Source organism: Meleagris gallopavo, chromosome 10 (assembly GCF_905368555.1).
Source record: "Meleagris gallopavo chromosome 10, MGAL_WU_HG_1.1, whole genome shotgun sequence".
NCBI classification, from domain to species: Eukaryota; Metazoa; Chordata; class Aves; order Galliformes; family Phasianidae; genus Meleagris; species Meleagris gallopavo.
In genome coordinates this window covers 4,786,911-4,813,547 of record NC_139413.1, presented here as the reverse complement: position 1 = coordinate 4,813,547, position 26,637 = coordinate 4,786,911, and the positions used below count along the sequence as shown (strand labels likewise).

General features: G+C 52.3%; 2 protein-coding genes and 1 long non-coding RNA gene across 3 annotated transcripts in view; 2 read left to right on the top strand and 1 right to left on the bottom strand.

Annotated features, from left to right (window-relative positions):
- GLUL (glutamate-ammonia ligase) overlaps positions 1–2,127 on the top strand; it is a 6,597-nt gene extending 4,470 nt beyond the window's left edge. Inside the window, exon 7 of the mRNA XM_085231961.1 lies at positions 305–2,127. Coding sequence (XP_085088087.1) covers positions 305–623 — 319 coding nt within the window. The 3' untranslated portion in view covers positions 624–2,127. The remainder of the gene's footprint in view (positions 1–304) is intronic.
- LOC104912344 (uncharacterized) overlaps positions 1,337–26,637 on the bottom strand; it is a 45,481-nt gene continuing 20,180 nt past the window's right edge. The window contains exons 10-13 of the transcript XR_014885311.1: positions 23,969–24,174; positions 22,065–22,140; positions 18,913–19,051; positions 1,337–17,344 (exon numbers count right to left, since the gene is read on the bottom strand). The gene's annotated coding sequence lies outside the window, so the exon portion shown is untranslated. The remainder of the gene's footprint in view (positions 17,345–18,912; positions 19,052–22,064; positions 22,141–23,968; positions 24,175–26,637) is intronic.
- LOC146543689 (uncharacterized) lies at positions 17,218–26,637 on the top strand. Its single transcript, XR_014885312.1, has 3 exons — positions 17,218–17,401; positions 18,635–24,237; positions 26,372–26,637. It is a non-coding gene; the product is annotated as an uncharacterized LOC146543689 (long non-coding RNA).

Below are 26,637 nucleotides of genomic sequence, written 5' to 3'. Positions count from 1 at the left end.
GGTTAAGAAATCTCTCTTCTGGGGGCAGATTTTGCCAGAGGCAGAGCAGAGATCTGGCCATGGGTCATGCCTGTGAGCACTGTCAGTAGACTCTATGAGGCCATGGGGATCCTTTACCAAGAATCACACAGGTTAGAAGTAGAAGGGAAGCGAAGCTCCCCATTGATAAGAACAGGGAAGTGGGTCGTAGGACATAATTCTCTTGGGGATGCTGGGGGGGAGGGATGAAGCTACATTCACTTGGACACAACAGCAAGAGCGGCTCACTCACCGAGCCTTCTCCTCTCCCCTGCTTCCTTCACAGGCACATTGAGGAGGCCATCGAGAAACTGAGCAAGCGTCACCAGTACCACATCCGTGCCTATGACCCCAAAGGAGGGCTGGACAACGCCCGGCGCCTGACGGGCTTCCATGAGACATCCAACATCCATGAGTTCTCCGCCGGCGTGGCCAACCGCGGCGCCAGCATCCGCATCCCACGCAACGTGGGCCATGAGAAGAAAGGTTACTTTGAGGACCGCCGGCCTTCAGCCAACTGCGATCCCTATGCTGTGACGGAGGCCCTCGTCCGTACGTGTCTCCTCAACGAAACTGGGGATGAGCCTTTTGAGTACAAGAACTAAGTGGAATCATGCCCGCAGACACCGCCTTCCCCCCATGCTTCCCACACCCCTAAACTTCCCTTCTAGTTGTAATCCTGAGGGTACAAGATAACACACTTCGTGTCTCAGTAACTCTTGTTTTGAGGTGGGGGAGGAGGGCAGGTTTAGTTTTAATGATGTCTGTTTGTCATTGACTCTTCAAAAGGTGAGAGGAGCAGAGGGTGTTAGAGAATTTTTAACCACTGTTTTGTTTTATTGTTTTTTTTTTGTTTTTTTTTTTTGTTTTTTTGTTTTTTTTTTTTGTCTAATTCATCTGTACATCCGGTGGGATCCAATGGCTTCCAGGGACAGGCTACACATAGAAAGCCAGCAGACAAGAGGAAAGTGAAAATTATAGCTGACTTCCCCAAATTTGGGTGTTAGACCCAACGCTGGTGCTCTGTGGGCTGATGGTTCTCAAGACATAGCGTCCCCAGAAGGGCAGGGAGGAGCTGAGCTGAGGCCCCGCTCTGTCCTGTGGTGTAATGGGGAGGTCTTCAGCCTCTTGGCACTGTCAGATTTCTAGGATTCTTCTTGGCATCGAGTGTGGTGTAGGAGCACTTAGGAAAGCTCCTTGTTCTGTCATTGGAAGTCAACCGATCTCCTGCTCATAACACAGAGTGAAGTAGTATTTTTCTATTTAAATGTAAAAACAAAAAAAATTATATATGAAAGTGGGGGGTTGTGTTTCTGGCTTTTGGGTTTTTTTTTTTTTCTTTTAAAGAAGAAAAAGATGATGTCCCAGGGACTTGACCACGAGAGTGGGCAGAGCTCATGGGGGTGCTGCCAGAGGGCCTCCAGGTGGGACTGAGGGGGAGCTTGGAGGGCTCAGTGGGGAAGACTCAGAGGAGTGCAGCTTGCAGGAGGCAATTCCCAGACCTGGGAAGCCCACAGGAATGTTTATCACTGTAACTCAAGTAGCCATGAAGTGCTTGTGTGGATGAGGGGGAGGAAGGCGTTCCGAACGAGGAGTTGGCTGGTCAACTTCACCATGTTCTGGACAGAGATGTGGGTGCTTCACTTTCCAGTGGGGTTAGCACGTCACTAAAGCAGGGCTTTTGATAAATGAAATTTTAGATGACTTTTTTTTTTTTTTTTTTTTTTTCTTCTTGTAATGTACTTAGTTTATAAAACTGAGTGATTTTACAGAGACCGTCGATGTCACTGTTGTGTCCTGGCTATGGGACTGCCTGCCTCCGCTGATGGTGGCTGGGAGAAGGGGAAGGATTCATCCCTCCCAGGCAGCCCTGTGCCTCCCAGCTCGGGCTGGGGGTACAAACGTTCCGGGATCTTACACTTTGGGTATCTTAGATGGTGCCAGTTATATTCCGTTGCATTTGGACTTCTTCTGAATAGTTTTTTTATAATTAAAAAAAAAAAAAAAGAGAGATTGAAATGTTAATTCTGACTTCTTCCTCCTTTTTGTGCTTCCTGGTAACTTCTTTTGTATGTGTTTTGTCTTTACTTAAAGGTAATTTTACCCTGATATTGGGAAGGTTTTGGCTTTTCATTTGCGGGGTGGGTGGGAAGGAGGGGGTGGTCACAACCTGAGTACCCAATAGGAGGCTGTTGGTTCTCTGGAGCACTGTTGTCCTGCTGTGACTGCAGTGGGGGTCTTTGTTGGGGAATGTGGGGCTTTGTGGACATCCATGCACATAGCCCATAGAATGTAGAAAGTAAATGCTTTGGAAAAAGGAGCTGGGTGTATGACTGGTAAGGGTACACTTAGGCAACCCCGATGGTGGGAGTGGGATTCGGTCCTTTGCTGCTCCTGTTGCCTTGCACATAAATGTAGCACAGGTGCTTGATGCTTAATGGTACCTCGTGGTCTCAGCTGACAGAGCATTTACCCACTGGCTTGGTAATTACCGAGATGAAAAAAGCCTGAAACAATGAGCACTGTGCTGCAAAATGGCTCTTCTTATAATTATAAATGGAAAAAGGCTGCCAGGAATTAGAAGAAAAAAAAATCTCTGCTCTCCTTCAGCCACTGTTGTCTGACTTCTTGCCTAAAGCTTGCAAGCTCAGCCTGCTTTGCAGCCACCTGAACACCATTTCCCATGCACTGGTGGGCAAAGACCAGCTTCCCACTTTGCAGGAAATCTAGAACTTGAGAGCTTTTTGCTCTCAAGAGCTGCTCTGCTTTCCTCTGTGATGTTCCTGGGACAGCTTGATTGCTGTGTAGTGCAGCCAGTGACTCACTGGTCCATGGTGGGGTGATCACTGATACAAAGCTGGCTGTGTGCAGCAGCCCATGCACTTTTGCAGGTGTGAAGTGCTGGAGAATGATTTGAGTCTCAGCACTGCAGCATCCTTCAGCCAGGAGCTCTAGCCTGTACAAAGCAAGGCACTGTCCCTAGAGGTGTTCGAGACCCATGGAGATGTGGCAGTAAGGGACACGGTCAGTGGGCAGATGGGGATGGGTTGGAGTTGGACTTGGTGGTCTCCATCGTCTTTCCAACCTTAACAATTCTTTGATTCTATGATCCGTTTTTATGCTGCCACCCTGGATTTGCTTTACCTCTGCTTGCTTTGCTCTGAGGCTGAAAGATCAGAGGTGGGCTTGTTGTCAGTGGCTGCCCCAGAGGTGACTCCTCTTTTCCTTCCTTTGCCAGTGAGATGGTGTAAGGCTGCATTGCCTGCAGGAGCAGCAGTGTAAGAGGGCTCTTTTTTCCCCTTTTTTCCTCCCCATCCTGGCCTGCCCACGGGCTGGCACGGCCGGGCTATTTTGCTTTCATAAGCTGCATTATGTAAGCTGGTCTCGAGCAAGGACGTGGTGCCAACTTGGCGTTGGGAAGGAGCCACATTCCTGTGCCGCGGGGTCTAATCCCTGCCTGCAGCAAAAGCTGGGCTGCAGGAGGAACAGGAAGGCTGCGCCTTGCTTTCCAATCCCTCGCCCCAGGTGGAGGAGCCTTGCAGAGCCATCGCTCCCTTTGTCAACAGGCTGTGCCCGGCGTTCCACTTTGCGAACCTCATCCTCAGCAGCACTGGGGGTTGGCCCAGGCTTGCACAGCACACCTCGGGACCTTTCTCTCCTGCTGTGTTTGTTGAACTCTCTGTGCTCTGCAGCTTCAGTTACGCTTGTTTGGAAAGGCTCGGGGGGAGGAACATGGAAGCAGACACTTCCACAGTGCTAGCCAAAAACACAGTGGCAAAGGTGAGCAGCATAGGATGTAGGGCTGTGTGGTGAGCAGATAGGGCTGCGTGGTGAGGAGGTGGGGGTGCAGAGCCTGGGAAAGACCATGGGATCATAGAATGGTTTGGGTTGGAAGAGACCTCAGAGGCCACCCAGTTCCAGTCCCCTGCCTTGGGCAGGGTCACTAACTGCTAAATCAGACACTGGGGTAGGTTGCCTAGGGCCCCATTCAACCTGGTCTTGAACTGGAATGGGGGATCCGCAACCTCCTTGGGAAGCCTGTGTCACAACCTCAATGGTGCATGGGCCAGGATCTCCAGCACAGACTGCCCTCAGGGCGCCATGTCTGCAGGACAGCCCTACCCCTGTCAAACCAATGGGCAGCTTGGATGGGGCATTGGGCAGCCTAATCTATGAGATGCATCCCTGCCCAGGGCAGGGGTGGGAGCCAGATGATCACTGAGGTCCTTTCCAACCCCAGCCTATGACTGTAGAGTCACAGAACGGTTTGGGTTGGAAGGGACCTCAACTATCATCTAGCTCCCACCCCCTGCCATGGGCAGGGCAGCATGCTGGGAAGCAGTCCTGCACCTACCTGTGCATGCAGTGCAGGATGGCACTAGGTGCGTGGCAGGGCTCTTGGGCTTCTCAGGCCCTTTCACTGACAAGCTCCAGGACCTCATTTGGCCAGGCATGGCCGTACAGATTCAGAAGATTTGCTCTTAGTCCCCTTGGGTTAAAGCTGGTAGCAGTAATGCCTTGACCTCTTCAGGTCTTGTGGGTAGACTACGGAAGCCAGGGCTCCGGCTGGCTGAATCACCAAAAACTATGCAGTTGCTCTGAAACACAGGATATTTTCAGCCCATTTTCCATCCAGATAGATAACACATGCAGGGTGATTAACTGGCTCTATTTTTTTCCACCTCTCCATGTGGCTAGCTCTCCTGGCACAATATCCGTTCTCTCTTTGAAATGCTTTCACTGCAGGATGCCTGCTTTCCCTCCTGGCACACAGCTGGGCTGGCACTCACTGAGGGCTGCCAACCTGGAAGGAAGTGGCTCATTAGAAGGGCAGCATGAGTCTGTGTATGGACAGGCAGAAGCCAATGTGGGCCTCTCTAACCAAAAGCCAGCAGCTTTCCCCATTGCACCTTGCAAGGAGCAGCCTGGGCTTCCTGGAGCTGCCACACTGGAAAGGGTTGGGTTGGGGAAGGAACTGCACAGGGTTTATTGCCTGCTCCTGCCCCATCCCTAGGTCACAGTGGGTGTGCTGGGCTCATGGTTCATTTGCATGAACGTTCTTCCCATGCTGCTGACATCTGCTGATCCCAGATTGCTTTCCGACCATCAAACCCTATGTGGCAAGAGAGAATTGAAAGAGCGGGAGACACCTCATTAACTTTTACTCCACCCTGTATCCTCTTGCAGGGACAGGGAGGAATGTTGTTTTGCTTGCCCAGGGGGGGAATAGGATGCTTATGGGGTGGGCAGGGGAGCATGGCTGTCTGCAATAAGCCTGCCAACTGTGTGCACCAACACAACTTGGGTTGTGAACAGCCCCACAATGAACGACCCTGTGAGATCCCATTTTGGCTTCTGGACACAGGATGGGGACCGCCTGGTTCCTTCTCCCCAGCTCACAGCTTCTCAGCTGTGCTGAAGAAGTCAAGCAAGGCTTGGGCAGCAATGCTCTCCCCCCTGGGCATCCACTTTCCTTCTTAATGCCCCCAGCAGATGCTTTATAGATGTTCAGCATCCAAGGGTGTTCTTTCCCTAGTGGGCTTTCTCCAGGCAGGGGATCAAGTGAGCAAGCAGAGAACAAGATGATATTGGGGAAGTGGTTTGATTTTACTCTGGCTATATCTAGCCCTTGTGCTGAGCAGGGATTTGTCTCAGAGGACTGCTTGGAAAAAGCACAGCTGCCTGCAGGTGGTCACTCTATCTCCAACCCAAAGAAGCATTGTGGCGGCAGCAGCAGTTTAGGGTTTTCCTCGCAACCTCTGGTGGAGGTAACTCCTTTCCCTTCAAACCCTTCAAACTTCAAGTGCTGGACACCTTTCATTTACCCATCCCAGCTTTCCCATGCAAACAGGGCATAAAGAGCAAAAATAGAACACGGGTGGTGCTTTCCTTAGCTTCCAGCTGCACTGCTCTGGGAAAGAGGCACAGGGTGGGAGACGGGCAGAGATGGGGCTGCATCCTGCCTGGCTGGCTCCCAGCCGCCCTGCACTGCAGGAGGTGCTTCCGTGGGAAGGTGACTCCACCTGGGAGGTGTGACACTGAGGCTGGGGCAAGGCAGGAGGAACAAAGCTCCTTTTGTTGCACTTCCCATGCCCTGCTGAGCTTCCTGAAGCTGTGCCAGTGTGATGCCGGCTGTGCCATCATGAGGTTGAGGGAGGCTGGCTGAACAGAGCACCTCTGTGCCAAATCCTAGGTAGGTACAGCAGGATAAGGGGATTGCCAAGGAGCACCCATGCACATGGGTCTGGGACACGGGGAGTGTCAACATGTAGGTGAGCACCTGTTACCAGTGTCACCAGCATCACTGGCATGCCAACCTTGCTCAGCACCCTGCTGCCCTGGGCACATAAGAGGGAACTTAATGGGTCTGTCCAGGTGTGGGATGTAGATGAGTGTAAGAACACCAAAATCCACCCAGCATGCTAAAAATCCAATTCCAAAGCAGCTCCATCCACCAAAACAAAACCCCTTAAAATCTGACCTTATCACGGAGGCTAGAGAGGATACAGCAGTACTTAAGAACATCTGTGAGCAAGGTGAGGAGGACGCACAGCCCTGCACTCTTTGGAGATGGGCACATCCATCCCATCCCTGCAATGCCTTACAGGGTGCATGGTGCTGCTCCGTGTATCTGAAAAACCCCTGGGATGGTGAGAGTTAATCCTTGCTCCCAGCTGCCTTCCTCCAGCACTGTGCAGGAAGAGGGGCTGCCTAGGGGAGGAAAAAAGCACTGTGTTCAGACCTTTTACCTAATTTCCAAAGGTTCAGACCTGACAGCCTTAGCAACGGGTGCTGCCAGGATCTGCACTGCTGGCTGCCTTCATGCACAGCCCACATCCTTGCTGCAGGGACACAGCAGCACCCATCTCAGCACTGACTCGATGCCTCCTCACCCACAGGACCAGCCAAGGGACACAGTGCTGCTTGCTCCTGTCCTGAGGTGTGCGAGGATCACCGCCCTGCATTTAAAGCACAAAAGATGGCCTCTACTACACACAAATATATTTCCCTCTGATTTGAGCCAGGAAGACTAGAAATTAGCAAGGTGGTGAGAACCCAAGGAGTTGCCCTATGCATGTGTGAGACACTTTGCAGCAGAAGAACGGTGTGACCCAAAGGAACTGGAGTCCCAAAGTGCTTTCTGTTGGCCAAGGCCAAAGAAACCTTTGGAGAAAACCAAGAATAATAGAACCATTAAGGTTGAAAGAGACCGTTGTCATCGTCAAGTCCAACCCCCATCCCCACTAACCACATCTCCAAAATAAGTAAATCAATCAGGGATTCCTGCAATCCTAACCCAAAGACTTTGGGCTATAAAGATGGAGGCTGCAAAATGTTCTTATTATGCCCATAGCTAGCTAATTCTCCTTCTGTATTCATTAATGGAACTATTAGTGCTGCTCAAGTTATCCAGCCCACCTCCAAGCCCAGCCCATCCTGAGGTATATCACAGGGTCTTTATGGTGCAAAGACCCAAGGGAGCTCAGCTCTACTCCCCACAGACATTCTGAGCAGCCAGAATCTTTTCCTAAAGAACAGATGGGTATTTCAGGAGCAATAACAGAGCTGATTTAATTACAGCTAAACTCTGTTCCTGAGAACTTCATGATCAATCAATGCTTCAGCAGAGCAATTAAGTTTGATTATGCCCATGTTAAGATCCTCCTTGTGTAGCAGGCAGCATCTTCCCTAGGTGCTTGTTCCTCGATGAGCCACGCATTAAGCAGAGCATGGGCTTCAACAATTCAGCAAACCCAATTAATTCTCCCTGTCATGAAGAGCTCTCCAAAGCTACACTGATACTCTCTGTGCTTGTGCATGGCCATACGTGCTCATGGATTCCTTCCTAGAGAAGAGCACGTCATTCCAACAGTGTCATTCATTTATCTTCAAGTCAGAATTGCTATTTAAGAAGAGGGTTGATATACTCCAGAGAAAGCTACCTTTGTGTTTCCTCAAGACTTGCTGTGCTCAAAGGCTTTCTGTGCATCCTCATACATCTGAGGATGTATACAGAGCAGTGGAACCCAGCTCATCCCTCAGGAGGCATGTGCTGAGAGAATCAGCTTCCCTCAGATCTTCACTAGCCACAGAAATGGATATTAGGCTGTCTGTACTCTAATTTGGGGAGCGTAAAGGAGTTTGATGCTTTTAGCCCGTTTGTCTTCCCTCCACCAATTGCAATATTTCTACATGTCCTTCAGTGCAAGGCTCTCAGCAAACAGACTATTCTGGCACTTATCTGGCAACAGCCACAAGACAAACTGGATTTGGGGGCAGATAGCTCCTTGGGAAGGAGCAGTAAGAGAGCTGATGTAAGACATGACCTAGTACCATGTTGGATAGGAGCAGTTTCCCACCATTCTGTTTCTTCACCTCATTTACAGGCTATGCACTACAAGGTTTGTGCAAAAGACCTTGAGAGTTGGGAGCATCTCTCTTCTCCCATGGCAGGAGCCTGCAAGCATAGAGCAGACAGGAGCCAGGCTGCTTGCAAGCAGCTTTCTTTTCTTAAGGAATCATTGGAATATGAGTAGGATCCTTATCAAACTAGATTCATCCAAAGGACAAGGCCATATTAATTGTTTGCACAACTCCAGCAAATAAACAGCATTCCTCCTGATTCCTTTTGAACTGCTGTCACTCCAACGGTCAATCAGAGCAGGAGCTTGGTGACAACCTTTGGTGAGGAAGTATGGGCAGGCACAATGGAAACTTCTGGCTGTAGCCTCTAAATCATGTACATGGGAGGAAAACAATCCAGTCTATCTAAGAGTATAAACGCAGAGAGGAGAGCCACTGCAAGCAGAGATTTTCCCCTGAAACCACTTACAGTGCTCTGAAGTAAGGTGGGGGAAAACAGAAGACAGTAATGCAAGACAAAGGAAATACAGGGATGGTGTAAGGCAATGGAAAGCACAACAACAACAACAGAGTAGTAAGGGATGCAGCAAGTGAGAATTCACTCAAATACAACAGCTATAAGCACAGAAACAATGAAAACAAAAGAAGCTGCCTACCTCCGGAAGGCCTCAGACAGGCAGAAATCTCCAGCAAGAGATGCCCTCACCTCCACTGCCAACCCTTAAATGAGGTCTGGGAAGGGGTGGATCCTGGCTTCAGCCCTTCCATCACTCAGGTTCATTGCACACACCTGAGCCCTGCCTTCCCACCAGGTGCTCAATCACTGCTTCAAGCTGTGACTCAGTATCCCAGCTACAGATGGCAATAAGGTACGAATGCAGGGCTTGGCTCCCTTCCCAAGGGATGGTCAGCCTGGAGAACTGGGGTGTGAAACACCAAAAGCCACTGAACCCTTCTGTGCCCCAAAATACATTATCCCAACTGGAGCACTTTGCCCGGCCATCGTGGATCCCTGGAGAGTTGTCTGGGTGGTTTCTGCGCTCATGGACTTGCAGGGCTCTACCTAGGGCTGGGGAGGGAAGGGTGCTTGTTAGGCACAGCGCGTGGCAAAAGCTCGTGTTGACGCCGGCCACAGTGCTGGCTAACCAGAAGGCTCGTGTCTGCAACGTTTCAATCTCGGGCTAAATTTAAACACTGAAAGAAGCCCAGAAAACAGCCCAACCCTCATCTGCTGTGGCCGCCTCTCGCCAGCCCTCCCTTTGGCAAGGAAGGAGCTTTTGTTTCGCCTGGTCTCGGGGCCAGCTCGGAATAATACCACCAGCGAGACCCTCCCTGTCCCACACAATGCAGCAGCGTGCTCAATTCCCAGCTGTGTGCCATGAGGAAGTGCCCGGCGTGCTGCTGCCCTTCCAGATGTGTGGCCGTGTGGAGCTCCAGCTCCGAGGCAGAGGTAGAACAGAAGCACATGGTGTGGGACCTGCAGTGGGATGGGGTCCCCACGGTGCTGGGAAGTGCAAGCTCCCTCTGCTTTTATAGGGACCACAGGATCCATTTTTAGGCATCCAAGCACGACAGGAACGTGTTGCCCAGCTGCACCTCATGATGCTTCTCATGCTTCCCATCACCCACCACCTTTGCTTCTTGCCCACTCCTGGAAAAGGCCTGCAGATCAGCAGGGTCCTCCTGCTGTTATTTTTACGCAGTTTGCTGAGGACACAGAGATAGTGGGTGCTGACAGGAATCTGGCTGCGGGCTGGGACTGCGCCGGGCTTACGTGTGTGTTTGTAAGTAAAGGGAGGTGGGAGGGGACAAGAACACACAGATGTGATGGGAGACCTCTGCTAAAAGTGAGCATGGAGAGAACTGGCATTCTGGCACCCTGTTGACTTCCTCCCAGCCATCACTGTGCTGGGCAGCCCAGGGCAGTGGTGGGGTCACCATCCCTGGAGGTGTTACAGAACTGTGGAGATGTGGCACTGAGGGACGTAGACAGTAGCAGGGATGGGCTGGGGTTGGACTCGGTGATCTTGTAGGTCTTTCCCAATCTTACGATGCTCTGACGTACAGAGCACAGACCTGCTGTCTGGATCTGTCAGAGCTGCTCAGGGCTTACTCTGACTCACATCCCTTATTCATCCCAGGGCAGGGCTGCCCCAGCAGTGTGGGCTGGGCTCCCACAGCTTCCTCTCCTGCGGCTTTTCTGTCGGTGTCACCCCTTCTGTTTTAAATTAAAAGTCAGGGTTAAGAGAAGACAAGGGCAAAAAAAAGATAATAATTAGGAGACAGGGCCAGCCTTGTTGCTGGAAGCAGGCAGCAGGAGGAGGAGGAGGGTGGGAGGGGGTGAGGTCAGCCACGGTCACGTGCAGGCTTTGGTTTCGGCACAGCCAGCGTGTTTGTACGGCAGGAGGGTGCGACATGGTCTCCCGCTTCCAGGAATCCTCCGAGCACAGGATACGTGTGGGGAGAGGGTAAACATGATACAATAGCTGGCCTGTAACTCGATCAGCTCTCTGCATTAGCTGCTCTCTGCGCTGGGACCTCGGTGCCTTCTCATGGTGGCAGGGCATGAGGTGGCACGTCCCGGGATGCAAGGCGCACAGCAATGAGAGCATCATTAGTTACGTTCATTAGTTCAATCTACAGCTATGTTCTTCAGTTCACACTTGGGAAGAATAGGATCTGGTTAATTTTATAAGCTTGATTGCTTTGTTGCAGGACAGACTCTATGGGGAGCAGGGTGGGTTTCTCCCTGCCCGCTGCTTTGTTTGTATTTTTAGAGTGCACCGCAGGCACGAGGTCCCCGTGGCAAGTGGAATTCCAGCCTGCAACCCTGCTCCATGCGTTCATCCTGCTTCAACAGCCAACAGCTGAGCTGGGGCTCAAGTGTCCCAGATGCCAGGGTTTGGGGCTGAGCGATGGCACCGGCAATGGGCTGTGGAGCGAGTCCCATAGTGCGCAGTGAGCTCTCAGCATCACCGGGGTGTGATGCAAGAAGGATGCTTCACCATGGAGTGACATCACCGACTGGATGCAGACATCACTCCCACTGACATGTCCCACAGGGGCAGTGAGTCAGGCAGACACCCATCCCACTGCCTGAATCAGCGCTGAGAGCATCTCAGAGCTGGCAGCTCTGCATGGTGTTCCTCCTGCTTGCGTTCACATGCATACCTATATACACACACACAGCTTGCTTGGGGCTCCTTTGACAAGAGGCACCAGTCAGCAGCTCATCTCTGCGGCACCCAAAGCTCCTTCAAAGCAGGCTGTTTCCCCTAATAGCAAGCTCAAGCCGCAGCTGCTGAAGTCTCAGTTGCTTTGCCTCCTGCACAACTTTCCACTTGTGCTTTCATTGGGCCTCTCCCTGGAGCAGGAGCACACAGGAGGTGGCTGCCCTCCTGTGTCCAAAGTCCCCTGCACGGAGAGGCGAAGAGAGCACTGACCTCACGGAGCAAATATTTTCCATCCCATCTCCTTCCTAGGTTTCCTTGCAGTCTACAGTGCAGTCTACTATGATGCAGTGCTGCATTTGCAGCTGGCGGTGTTGCAGTGGGGCACAGGACTGCCTCCATGCGCTGCTCCTGCAGGTTAACACCCTGCAAGCTTTTGAGACCCCTCAACATCCCTCCAAAGGAATGTATTACAAAGCATGTACAGGACAGAGGGTGTTTGGAATGGGAGCAAACAAAAAATGGAAAGCAAATAGAGAACGTGGTGGCTCGGTCCCCTTGGTGGTCACCCAGTGGAATGATGAAGATCAGATCCATACCATCCTTATCTCATGGAGCAAGGTGAAAAGGGTGCACTGCCAGCAGCAGTGACAAGCATGTGGCACACACCAGGAGGTGTCAAAAGATGCTCACGTAGGCTTCCCCCTCAGCCCCATGCCTCTGTATTGGCCGTGCAAGGGAAATCACTTGAGCAGTTTGCATTTCCCACTTCTGCACAGGAGAGGTACCGTGCTTACCTATAGGGGAGAGGTTTGCACTGAGCTAGATGGATAAATCTTGCCTTTCCTGTAGGCAAGGGTCTTTCCTGGGGCTGCTGTTCCCTCTTTGTGTATTTCTGGGGTGAGGAAGCTGTGGCTAACCTTACCACAAGCACAAACTAGCTGAGCGGTGCTGCTTTTAATTTTGGGGGGGTTGCTTTTTGTTTTGTGCTCAATTGGAACAATAAAACATCTGTTCCCGAGCCTTGCAGCTGGACCAAGCTGAAATGACGTTAGCATCAATTATCCTCTGGGATGGGGAGGATGACAGAGAATGGCGCAGATTTCCTTCACGCTGAATGACAAATGGGAACAACAGCTTGGCGAGGTGTTTCCGGACAGGAGCCAAATATCAGCCCTCGTGTTGGGATGCCCAAAGTTGTGCACTGCTTCCCTGCGTGCCCAAATCACCATTCAGCTGCCAAGGGGGAGAATAAGTGAAGATTGAAGGATAATGCTCGTTTTGGTGGAAGCCAAATGCGGAGGGTTTATATGGCAGCTGCAGAGATTCTTCTGAGTATACCAACCCAAAATACCCCAAAGTTGGCTCTGCTGCCAATCTCAGGGCTCAGATCAGGCTGTGCAGCAGGATGGGGTGATGCAGGATCACGTTCCCTGGGTGCAGAAAGGGGCTATTAAGGGCATGCACGGGGGGGTGATCCAGCACAAAGGCTGCGATTTGCTGGCACTGGCTGCCAGCCGTGGTGATGCTCGGGCGCGTGATGCAGCCGCCTGACCCTGACATAGGGCAGAGGAGCATGGAGCCATCCTCTGTGCAGGTGTGCAGGAAGCTGGGGTTGTTCCCTTGGTTGTTCCCAAGGCAAACCCATCTGTCCCAGTGGCCAGACACCGACATCGCCTCTTGCAGAGCTTTCTGCCCAAAGTTGGGTGCACAAAATGCTATGGGTGAGGAGACACTGTGAGCATAACACACACACAGATCCCCCCCATCCCATCCTGCACAGGAAGAAAATCATTTCCCCTCATCCCAGCAGCACAGGGAAGAAATGGAAATGTGGGAAAACTCAGCAAAATGATAATCACTGAGCAGCGTTTCCAAGCGAGCTGCTCCGTACCTGCGTAGCCAGATGCCTGCATAGCTTAATGCCAGCTGCCGGAAATAATGTGAGCTGCTGCAAGCTCCAAAATAGCTCCCCTGCTCCCCGGGGAGCTGTGCATTTTCAGCCTGACAGCTCTTAGTGCCCAAGGGGTGGGTAAGCTGGAAAACCCAACAGCATCGACCACCCTTTGCATCTGACTGCTGGGGAAATCAGATGGCCATGGGGCAGAGGGTTTGGGTGCCGTTGGCTCCGTGTGCTTCACCTGGCTGTTTCCCTGCCTGTGCTGTGTCTCTCTGATCCCCCATTGCCTCCTGGTTGACAGCATCAGGGTGTCAGCAGATTGTCCTTGGCGTCACCCTGATGTGCGTCACCTCTGCTCTATGTCTGGGAGCTCCTGCACTGCTTTCATCCACCAGAAAATGGAGTCAAACTGGGACAGTTCCCCAAATCCTCCCCCTGGAGAGGCCTGGCAGAATCAGGAGCTGGCAGCCCAGCAGCTGGGCTGAAACAAAAGCTACGTGGCCCCCCAGAGATCGGCCCACAGTCTCTCCTTTTCTCCTTTTGACCCACTTTGCTGCTTTTCCCTACTTGCTCAGTAATCCTAAAATGAGGCAGTAGCCTGGACATCCTTTGAAGACCTTAATCCCCACCTATGGTGATCCAGCTCCTGGCGCTGTCACGTCAGGGCCAGCAGAGCTTCCTATGCATGGCACCGGGTGCTCTGCGAAACGTGCCCTGCTGAGCAAGGTGCTAGGAACAGGCACTGGGGTCACCATCCTATATGGCATGGCGTATCGATGGTCACCCCGAGAAGGAGCAGAAGACAGGGGTGGCAGCTGCAGGTGGAGCACAAGGCACACAGGGCTCTGCATCACAGCACAGTGCCCCCGTTCCCCATCACCCCTTCATTTCAACACACCCCTCCACTCCTGATTGTTTGCACAGCATGAAATATTCTAGCCTTTATCAGTGTTTGCACTTTTGCCTCTGTTTGTGCTGGTTGCATTTTAAAGGCAATAAAGTCCAGCTCTGTTTGCTCGTAAGGAATCCATATTTTTCCTCCAGCGCACACACCAGCGCTCCAAGCACCCATGCTGTGCATCACCTCACAGCTCAGCTCCCCCACCATGAGCCCCCCAGAAGCTCCAAGCCCCACAACTGGTCCCCTGGTGCAGTGGATCCCACAGCCTCAGCCTCATATCTGTCTGTCCCTGCATGAACCCGGAAAGCTGCTTCACCCCAGCTGAGGGAGCCGGGTGCTGACGCCAGTGGGCACACACATCCCACCATCCATGGGTGTCCCCTCGTGGTGACAACAGCTCCGAGTGACACCATGCTTATACCAGCACCAGTGTGCCATCCTGCCCGGCAGGGTTAAACATTAACAGGGGCTGCTGCCAGGGCAAGGCCAGGTGAGTGGCAGGAGGGGGTAAGGATGTTGTTTTGGGAGAATTGCTCAGAAAGTGCTCAGCTCTCTGGTTGTTCTCGTCATCTCCTCCCACCCAGCTCCTCCTTGGTTCCCTTCAAGGCCAGGCTTGATGGGGCCCTGGGCAGCCTGAGCTGGTGGGGAGCAGCCAGCCCATGGCAGGAGTTGGAGCTCTATGGTTATTAACTTCCCTTCCAACCTAAGCTATTCTGTGGCTCCATCCTTCCCAGCTGCTGCCTCCACTTCTGGTGGCCAAGCTTGGCACATCACCCTGTGAGGAGGGGATTTCTGACATCTCCTAACGTATCTTTGGCTAGGGGATAGCTGCTGGAGGTGCTCTAAGCTGGGGATACACCAGTCCTGTTTCTGCCCCTGCTGCCCCCAGTGCTTGGTATGGCTGCAGCACTCTCATCCACTGCAATCTGTTCACAGCTGTTAACATCAGCTGTGTTCTCCAGGGCACACGGTGCCTCTCAACAGAGGATGGCTCAGCACCAGGAACGCGGTGTGAGTGGGGACAGCCTGGGGATAGCAAAGGAACAAGCTGTGCCGCTGCAAGGCTCTGCAAGCGGGGTTTCAGCTTCCAAAGCAAGGAGGAAAAGGGCATCTCTAGGTTGACCTTGGCCGGAAATCACAGCTCCCGAAATGTCGGCTGCCCTGAGTGGTCACGGCCAGCCCTGCCCTCTCCTGGACACAGCTTGCTGGGAAACATCCAAGATTATGAGAAGTGCATCACTGGCTGTTTGAGGGGCTCAGCTCACGTGAGTCCATTCATGGAACCTGAGTGCTGATTTACCACGTGAGCCACGCTCCTTGGAAAACAGGCTCACGGGGCAGGGAAATGCACATTGCTGTGAGTCCCGGCATCTCCTTGGCAAGCAGGCACTGGCTATAAATAGTGCCCAGCAGCCTGGGATGTGTCCGTCCCTGCAGCGTGGGTAGAGCTGTGCAGGTGGGCACCGGGGCTGCAGCTCTGCTCCTCTGTAAAAGCCCGCATTGGGGTCCTCTCCCCAGCTGCTCCCTGCAAAGCATGGGCAGAGCAGAGCTGGCACGGATGGAGCAGCACATCTGTCAAAATGAATGCAGCTCCTTGGGCACAGCCATACCTCATCCCCGCGTCCAGGGCTGCTTATGAAATTACTGGGGCCATACAAATGGCAAGTTTTGTTTCAGCAGACACAGTGTCCTGCGGGAGATAAATCTCTGACCCAGTAATCGTATTTCTCCCTCCTTGGCTTCGCATAAATGGGTTTGAAGCTCAGTGGTGTGGTGGGGATGGCTGGGAAGGAAGAACTGGGTGAGGGATGTAAAGTCCTCCACAGTCCGTGGAGGGAGGTGGGTGGAGGTGTCCCCACGTTTCTCCAGGTAGTTTGTGTGAAGAGATGCGTCTGGTGGTGCTTCCCCATGGCACTCAATGGTCGTGAGCTTTAGGCCAATGGTGCGAGCCCACCCCTTCCTGAGCGTGCTAAAAATTACTGAAATTCTTCTCATCAAAAAGCCAGATAGCGAGTGGTCTTGTGCTCTGTATTCTGAGGAGCAGATGCAGCTCCGGCAGGCAGCCAGAAAAACTCTATGTGAGCATTTATATGTGTATTTCTATATAAACGAGGAGGGTTTTTTCCTGCTTTTTGCATCCACGCTGCTCCTCCGTGCTCGCAAGTGCATGGCACAATCCCTCTCCTTTTGGTTTTACTGCTTCAGCTACAGCAAGGTGATGGATGGGGGCAGAAGCAAAAGTAAAGTCTGCCCCTGGGGCTGCATGAATAATGGGACAGAACAGGGTGCAATTGTTCCTCTGTCCCTGTGGGCTTTAATAAGTACCCAGCCATTGAGGTTCCTGCACGATGAGGTAGATACAGTTGTGTGCTGTGATGTCAGCATCCTCACTGATGTCCTCAGCTGCCTCCCCATTGCTGTCCCACCAGGATGGTGCTCGGAGCCCAAAGCACACTGTCTGTGAGTGCAGCCAGCTTCCTCATCTCCAGGAAATTTATAGTCTGGGCCCAGCCTTGCTGTCCTGCTCTCTATCCATTGGGTTTCCCAGCCAGAGCCTTGAGGAGCTCAAGCAGTGCAGCCAAGGTCAGCTCGCAGGTCAGGGCAGAGCCGGCCGAGCCTCCAGCTGTGATTTATGTCCCACCTGCTGCTTCCTCATTTTCAGCACCTCGTTACATCCTCGGGTCCCTGCACGCAGCATGGCTGGGGGATGCCTGGTTGTCCCCAGGTGCTGAGGCTTTGGTGACCAGCACTTTGCCTATACCATAGCACATCCTGAGCATTCAGGCAATTCATTTTTGCCTCTGGGTGGGTTTCTTTGCAAAGGCACATCCTTGGGACGGGCTGCCCGGTGCTGAGACATTCCTGGCTTCACACCCGGCTCTGCTCCAAGCACAGCTCCTCCGGAGGCTTGCATGATATTGCTGTTTATTTTAGCTCATCTCAACCTGCAGTGTGGCTGCATGGCCGAAATCAGCTGCAGCAGCCGAGATCCTGGAAGAGGTGCTACATTTCAGAATGCTCTTCTATATCCAGCATCCTTAACCCAAGGTAATGAGGACCTCTGTGCATGTACTCTCTGGACCTAACAAAGTTGATGGTGAAGCCAGCTTTTGAGCAAGGTGAAGCTGTGGGTGCCGTGGGACAAGATGCTGTGCTTGCAATGGGGCTGGAGCATGCATGGGACAGTGCTGCTGGTGCAAAGCTTGCCTGTAAGCCAGGGCCTGAGGAGGCTGAGTCTCCTGGGCTGCTGGGATCTGCCAGATGCCTTTGGGTTACTTTCAGTGTAAAACACCCTCGCTGCTGCAGGAGGGTCACACTGGTGATGCTGGAGGGCTGGGTGTTTGCTTTCAGTGCAACACGTGTGGCTGTGATGTGTTTGCAGCCAGCAGCAAGGCAGCGCTGGTGCAGAACGGTGTGGGTGGTGCTGGTGGCACAGCAGCACTCCCAGATCGGTGACAGCATCACACATCAGCCCATGCCAGCTCCTGAAGGCTGCTTTCTTCCTGATGTGGCACAGCACTGCCCAGCGTTGACCTTGCCCAACGCTGCCATTGCTGGATGCAGACTGGGCTGTGACAAACAGCATCCCCGGGTCCCTGCTGCTGCAAAGGCCCCAAAGGCAGCAGAGATGCGAGAAGCTGCTTTAAGGATCTTTTCCCCAGTTCCTATGCTGGTGGGAGCGATGGCTGGGAGAACTGCCCCCTCTTCAGGCAAAAGGACTGAAGGGTCCCCAGCCCCGCTTCCCAGATCAGCAGTTATCCCCAGTTCAGCACACGCCTATCCGACACAATTTGGGTTTTCTGTAAGCAGTGCCAAATCACTGCCCTTCACTGAGGAGCTGCTCTACAGTTCTGCTGCCCTAGAGATGCAGTTTGATGCTGCTGCCATATAAACATAATCAAAACTGTTACAGTCTGGGTCCTAGCAAGGTTCAAAGGAAATTTGTTCTTCATCTCGTTGTGCACAGAGTCAGGTCCCACATGGGCAGAGCCCCAGTGCTGCAGCGCAGGATTTGCAATCAGACGGCACAAGAAGGGAACAAAGGAGGTCTGAATCTTTGGCATCTTGAGGGCTTCTCTTGGGAGTGTGAGAGTGGACATGTGTCCACGAGGCTTGGAGCAGGCTGGCATGTGTGCAAGAGATCTGGGTGCAGAGGGTGCCTGGGATGAATGGGACTCGAGGGCTTTGCCATACCCAACTGCATGCACAGCGTAGAGCTGTAGAGCACAGACAATCCTTGGCTGCAACACAAACCGTGTTTTCCCTTTTTTACTACTGCAGGAAATGTCATTTGGAAGGAGCCTTTGGATAGCACAGTACGCAGGGATGCGGGTGGTGGGGAGAAGCAGCTGCTCAGGGGGAAGCCTCACCCCACTCACAGCAGCATAAGGGCTGTGGAGACACTGCCATTTGCCAGAGCCATCTCTGCAGCCCTGGAAAGAAGCACAGGATCCTGGAAGTGCTGCTGGAAGAATCCACACTGTAAATTTTAAATGGAAGGCAGCCCCAAAGTGGCAATATATGTGTTTGCATGCACAGCCCCATGCCAGCATTCTCACCTCTTTGCACTTTGGCATCTAGAAATGGTATTTGAACTCCGGGTGTGGAAGGTGTGTCCATTCACCCATGTCCACCATCTGGTCCCAGGGCCATCCTGTGGGTCACCTGTGGTCCTCTCCATGGGATGGAAATGAAGAGCTGGTGCAAGAAAGTTGCAGCAGATGAATGTGTGAGTTTCTTCATCCTAGCAGTGCTGCTCCTCACTCTACACTGTGGGTTTGAAAGGGTTTCCAAGCTCCTGGCACCACCTCTGAAGAAAAACAAAGACCCAGCCCTGGAACGGGGCTGTGGGTAGAAAAGCAGATGCTTCATCACTCCTCTTTGCTGGAGGATGGCTGGGAAGAGGAGGCTCAGCAAATGAGAGTATATTTCATATTGACTTTGCTATTTGGTGCAAAGCCAGAAAGCCAGAGTATTCGGGGAGAGGGGGGGGGGCGGAGGGGAGAGGAGGGAGATTATCTTTGCTGCAAAGAAAACTGAGTCACTCTGCCAGGGAAATCTCTCTGAGGTCTGCAAAGCAGTGGGAAGGTCACTTCTGTTGCTCTGGGTGTCCTCTGGGCTGAGCTCAATCTCTTCTTTACTTTAGACTTGTGCTAAACCAACACATTTCCTCACACTGCAGCCACATCCTGTATGCAGTTCAGCTCTTGAACTGCTGGTTTGCATGATGTTTCCTACAGCTAGTTGTAGACTGTGCCTATATCCTATGTTGTCACTGGAGGTGCTCAAGAACCATGGAGATCTGGCACTGAGGGTCATAGTTAGTGGGCATGGTGGGGAAGAGCTGATGGTGGAACTAGGTATCTTAGTGGTCTTTCCAACTTTAAAGATTCCGTGTTTCTACACCATCCTATAAAATACCCCATACTCCATGCCTTTATATTATTTCCCAGTGAAGCCTGAGTGCTGAGGTTTTCCCTATTAACACCACAGCCAGCCCTGTGGTATCCAGCAACTGCACCTATGGGCAGCTGGAGCAGTGACCTTGCTGCATGTATCTTTATTCCACCTATGTTCAAGTCAATCTCAAGACTGTGTCTCCTTCTGGATCCATGCTGGGGGTGTGCAGAGCTGGGAAGTGATGGGTTGGACTGGTTATCCACTCACCACGTGTGCTCTGGAGCTTCTACGTGTCCTGATATAACAGTAGGCTCAAGGAAAGGGGATGAGAAACAGAGAGAAGGTGGTTACAGGAGCAAAAGGCTCCAGGAACTAAGGACCCAGCGCAGCGAGCTGCTCAATGCCCTGGGCCATGGCTCTCCTCACCCTGCACAAACAGTTTATGCAAGCAGCCTGGGTGCTGCCTCTCCCTGGGTGGAGCACAGCAGCGCACACAGGGACATCGTGCCCTCAGCAGGCTCTTGCAGCCGTCTCCCAAAGCTTGGCACAGCCCTGCACAAACAGCTCCTTCCCTGCAGTTTCCTTCACCCAATGGATAACCCAGGCTTTGGCAGGATGCATCCCTGCAGCTGAATACAGAGCTCCTATGGCGGTGTGCAAGCTGGCATCCTGCTCCCATCAGACATCGCTTCATCAAGATAAAAGCTGTGCATGCAAGCAGGCGGCAAGAAGTTATCCCACGAGGGTAGAGGGTTCCAGAGCCAAACACCCTGCCCTTATAGCAGACACAGGCTCTGGGATTGTAATCTAATGCTCACTACCCCAGCACCTCAGTGCTCCATGCACATCTCACACTTTGGCCACCAACATTCTCCGTGGCAAGCCCATCTACAAGCAAGCCCCAACCGTGTTTCATTACTATTTGGCACCCTGCAATCGACAGCTGCGTCTGAGGGACCTGCAGAAAGACACAGGGGTGGGCTGTGGTGGGAGCGTGGGGATGGGCTGGAGCCTCTCTCCCCGCACTAACACCGGCTGTTCCCAGGCAGTCTGGAAGGGCAGCGGGCTGGAGCAGAGCTGGCAGCCACCATAAACCATCCTGCAGTGATTTACAGCCGCCCAGCCTCCCGCAAGCACAGCAGCTGCTGTGAGCTAGGAGCTGGAGAGGAGGAAAAACAGCAAAGCCGACAGGAGGGGGAGAAAAGCAATGAGGAATGGGCAAGAATACATCTGGTTGGATGTGGGGAGGATGAAAGCCTGCTTTCCTTGCTCTCCTCCCCTCCTTTATCCCACCCCCCAAAAAATCTCTTATCTGCCTGCAGTGAAAAACAAGGCTTCCTTTGAACCTTTTTTATTATTATCTTTTTTCTTTTTTTTTTTTTTTTAATGGGGAAAGGACACGTGTGCTAAAGCGGGGGCAGCCCATGAGCTCAACCCAGCACCTCCCCTCCATCCCCGAAGAAAAACAAGCGGCTCGGGAGGAAGAAAGGGAGAAGGAAAACATGCCGTTCCCTGCACCGCCGCCTTGGCAGCGCGCAGATTGGCCGAAGGCTGGGAAAGGGAGCCTGCTTCGGTGTTACCGGGCAGATTTGGAGATTTTGGGGGGATGGAGGCAGGGAGGGGGGAGCAGGACACCCGCGCGCCTGCGTCGTGAATGGAGCATGCACAGGGCTGGTTTTGTGATGCTGGATTCCAGTTCGCCTCCGCCGGAGCACTGGGACACGGCCTCAGCCCCTTTGTTTTTTGCACTGCTATTTGGGGGAGGCAATGGGGGGTCAGGGGGGGTCCCATACTCTCGCCCGGTTTGTTCCTCGCTGCGCGGTGCCTGGCTGAATGTGCCCATTGTGCCAGGAGCTGCCATCGGCACACGGCCAGGGCTCCCCGGGCAGGGGCCCGGTCCCAGGGGGCTCAGAGGAAGGGAGGGAGGGGAAATAGGAGGGGAAAAGGAAGGAATAAGAAATCAAGAGCAGGCTTTGGAAATGGGAAATGTCACCGTGCAGAAAGGGGGTTGAAAGGGAGGGGGAAAATGTGACCAGCACCTTTGTCTGCTCTATTTTGGCATCCAAAAGGGCATTTTTCTAAGGGAACAGTAAAAAAGCCCCCCTGTCACCGTCCTAAAATGTTGATCCAAAAAGGGCTTGCGGAGGGATCTGCCTTGATGCCCACACGGGATGCCCCCGCTTGTCTCCTGCACACCACAATGTCAATGGATTTTGCCATTGACAGGGAATGGTCCTGGCTCTGAGAGATGGGCTCGTGCTGTGCCATGTAGCAATCCATCCCAAATCCATCCACCAAGCTCTCAGTTTACCTTGATGCCATCTCCTTCACCAGCATGGGCTGAGGATCTCCTGTGGTGCTCAGAATGTGCAGCACAAAATCACAACCTAAGGCAAGAGAGAAGCATTTAAACAGCAACAGAAAGAGATATATTTTTGTTTTTAAACTTGTAAAAGATCATTGATTTCTCTAGACCAGAGACCAGATGAAAAGTAAAACCCCTTCCCATGCCACAATGGCCACTCCATCCTGCACAAGGGACGTAGCTTAGAGGGCATGATGGGGATGGGTTGGAGTTGGACTAGATGATCTTAGTAGTCCCTTCCAACCTTAGTGATAATATGATTAATCTTTCTTACTCATTGGCATGCAAACCAGAAAATCCATCGCTCTGGCCTGAGCAGAGGGAACAGAAAAAGGTCCAGAGCGCTGGCTATCACGTAAGCAAGCAGGATGACATGGAGACCCTTCCTGCTTCCTGGGCTTATTTGGTGATGCTTCCATGAATTTCCTTGGCTTTCCCCAGGGGAGCAAACTGTAGCATCTGTAGATACAGCAGAGGTGGGGAACCACACATACTACAGGTCTACCATGTCACCTTCCTGCTGGCCATGGGAGATAGGGAAGGTGACAGCAGTCTAGGAGACAGGGCTCCAGGCGCCTCTACAAGCCAAGCAAAGCCCATGACAAAAGCATTTTAAGAGTGACACTCATTAGGGATAATGGTGAGGTGTTTTCATTTGTGTGTGATGTGAACTCCTATTCATGGTTCCTCATTAAGACACAAAGGACCTGTGGACCTGTCCCAACTTTGGGTTGGCAGTATCCTATCTGCTTGTGACCATCCCTCGGACAGGTCACCCAAGGGAAAATAGGAAGAAAAAAAAAGCAATTAAAAACCAGGCCCTGCCTTGTGCTCAGCCCCAGCTCAGGAATGGATGCTCTGCTGATGTGACCCAAGACATGACCTTGGTCTCCTGCCCTCCTCCTGTTCACTCTACAGTCCAGTCAAGGCCAACACCAAAGGATTTTAATTAAAACCTTTTTCCAGCCACAGTGGTGGGCATTTTGTCTCTTAATTGCAGAACAGACAGGCTCTCGGAGGAACGAATGGTTGTCCAGTTGGCTGGCATACCCTGCCCAAGCCAAGGGCTGGGAACACTAGCACCAAGCACAAGAAGGGTCTTTCAGCATTAAGGACACACACAATGCAAGAGGAGCACTGTCATCATCATTAGGAGGCAAAAAGGAGAAGAACATTTTCTTCTGCCTGGCAGGGGTGGAAACTGAGCTCAGCGCCTGCCGCTGCCAAGCTGGAAAACTGAGGGACAATCACCTCCAGTCTTCATGCCTCCTTCACCTTCATTTGCAACGTGCTTGCCCCCAGCTGACATTTTCTGGAATAAGGATGGTTAGAGCTGCACCCTCTGTTCCAGCAGACATCTTGGTGGGTCCTGACCTGGAGGTTTTAATGTCAGCGGAGAGACACTGCCATGAGAATCCCCAAGAAATACATAGATGCGGCACTGAAAGCCATGGTGGTGATGGGCTGGCAGTTGGACTTGATTTTAGTGGCCCTTTCCAACCTTAATAACTGATATTCTAACTGTGCATCTGCCTTTTGAATGACAGCATTCAGGTGGTGACTCTTCTCTGCCACCTCCAGACATCAAAGTCCTACTTTAACATATGCTATTGCTCTCTAGCTCAAAGACCCTGTGTTCTGTATCAATGAGCTTTGTATCACTACTGTCGCTCCCATCTCCCAGGTCACAGAATTCTCTCTCTAAAACCATCATAGTTCATGCAGCACTCCCTGAAGGATTACTCAATATTAAACACCGCTATCACCATTCACTTGGCAGATGCAGGAAAACCCCAGCTATTGCCTGTGTGCCCTGTAAAGGCGACAGTTTGGATGTTGCACAATCTCACCTGTTTGCTCTTTGGTTTGCTTGCTTGCAGTTAAAACCTGATTTTGCCTACAGGGAGTAGCACAGAAAACCAACATGTTCTTCAGTTACACCACAAAAATTTCTTCTTGTAGATGAGAAGATCCCTCCTCTCCATTTATAAGCACAGCATTTGTTTCAGGATGCCCTTAGCCTTTTTTTTGCCCTGGAATCCCCACCAGCTTTCACCTGGAAAACAACACGAGCATACTTGTAATTGAAGGATGTTGACCCAAGGGTGAAAACATGTTGGTAAGGAAACAATTTTCACTTTCAAACGCTATGGCTTTGCTGTTTGGAAACTCTCTACTTCATGTTCCCGTTCCCAGCCAATTCACATTTTTGCTTTCAGTCTTTGCAGCCTCAGCTAGGCTCTGCTATGCAGGCTTGTTGTTAGTGTGTCATGGAGAGCAACACATACCTAAGGGAAGGAGTCAATGCATGTTGAAGATGGGCCTGGCCAAGTTCCCTTTCCCTCTCCCGCTCCAAACGTCCCCCAGCTTCGGAAAAGTTTGCCTCCAACTCTGAACTCGCTTGGCCCCACCGCTATAAATAGATGGAACAAAACCTCCCAAGCCAAATGCCCTGAGTGTTTAGAAAGCTTTGATCCTGCGCTGCTTTTGAGTGCTTGATCCCTTCCTGCTAATGCAGCTTGTGACCATATTGCAGCTCAAAGTGGGGTGAATGGGAAGGGGAGGGGGGGGTCTGTGCCATGACCCCTGGTGTTGTCCCATACGGTGCCAAGACACATAGACACATCCCTGGGGCTTTGCATCCTCGTGGTCACCGTGTCACTCCCCGTGTCTGGACAGAACAGACCATGGATTAAGCCTCCTTGGTGCCAGCTATGGGTTTTCCCTTCTGTTTCCCTTTTCCTGTGGGTTAAGGGCACTTGCTCCCCCCCCCTCCACCCCCCTCCAAACCCTGCAGGGTGTGCCTGCCTCTTGTGCCTTGGCATCGCTTGACTTGGCCAGGGACGGAAGTGGAAAGAGACAAACATCAGGAGGAAAAAAACAACAACAAAAAAAGGGCTGCTCTTGCAGTATTTCCAACCCATCAAGCCCAGGGTGGGAATCTCACGAGAAAGCTGGCTCTCACCAAACCCCAGGCTGAGAGGGGTGGGTAGCGGCCCGAAGACTTGACTGCTCCTGCTGAGATCCCAATGGGTACCGAGGAGTTCAGCACCCACTGCTGCTCACGCATGCCACTCTTCTGCCCCCCATATCCCTCCCCTACTCCAAGTCAGTGCAGCCAGAGCCCTCTGTGCACCCCAGCTCTCATATGGCTCCATGGACAACCAGGACAGACAACACAGGACAGATGTGCAGCATCAAAACAACCTTCCCACCATGCTGCTTTAACATTTCCCAGCAGCTTTGTGGCAGCCCTACAGCAAACCAAGCTGCATCAAGCCAGATACAGGCTTCTTTGAGGCAAATCCCATTTGAAAGAAAACTCTCTAGTGCTTCAAACTTCCTGCCTTCTCGCCTTGCCCCGCACAAGGCTGCAGTGCTGCAGTCACAGTTCTGTGGAAATGCAGGAGAGCTGGTATGAACTGGGGCTGGCATGGGACCAGCACCACAGCTGCGTCCCTGGGGAGCTGGATTAGCTAATACCACGTTGGGAAAGGGCTGAGGTCAGCCCCATCACCCTCTGTCACTGACAGGGACAAGAGAGCTTGGATATTGCTCCAGAAGGAAACTGCAACTAAAGAAGAACAGCTTTCTGAGTAAAATGGTACAGAGCTCATTGCAGAGAAGAGCGGTGCTCACCTCTCCTCGCTCCCTGCACCTCGTGGTAACTATGGTAGGGCTCAGCACTGCTGGGACACCAATAACCCTCACAGGGAACACTCGATCTGATCAGCATTTGCACAGCCCCCAGCCTGGGCTCACCATAGGAACACCCATCCTCAGCTCACCAAGGATGCAGGGCTGGGCTGTTGATCCCCATCCATCCATACTTGCTGGGGTGCTTTGCCCCATTCGTCCTGCTCGTTCCTCACCAGGTACAACACTCACCTACCCAGGAAAACAGCATCCAAAAATCACCCCAGAGAGGCTGAAAGTGGCCCCATCACCTCCGCACACCCCACGGTGGCTGGCAGGAGGCTACCTCGGAGGCGGGCGCTGGCTTGGGGCTTTGTTTTTTGTCCTGTTTACCCTGCCGAGAGGAACAGAGGAGTTCAGTGTGCAGGAATCTCGTGCCCTCGCCCCGCTCCCCCGCCACACGAAAGCTGCTGAGCAAACAGGAGGACGCAGAGCCACTCGCGCCCCGCTGGCACCCGTTGCCTTTCGGCGCGGCCGGCCCCACTGCCAGCTCTTGCATAAGTAGCTGTCTCAGCTCGGTGCTGTTCTCCAGGCTTTTTTCTTCTTTTGTCACACAGGAGGCATGGCCAAGGGGCTTGGGACAACAAGAGCATTGAGTATCCCCTCCTGCTTGTTGGTTGCACGGTCCAGGTCCCATGGTTTCCTCCTGCAAGTCTCCAAAGCCAAACACAAAAGCATCTTTGCAAGGTCATCTCGATGCCATTACCTTCAAGGAACACTCATCATCCTCCACGTTGCAGAAGGGTTCTTGCATCCTATTTTTTGTTTCTTTAAGCCCTATGTAACAATTCCTGATTAGAAGCAATAAAAATAATAATCCAAA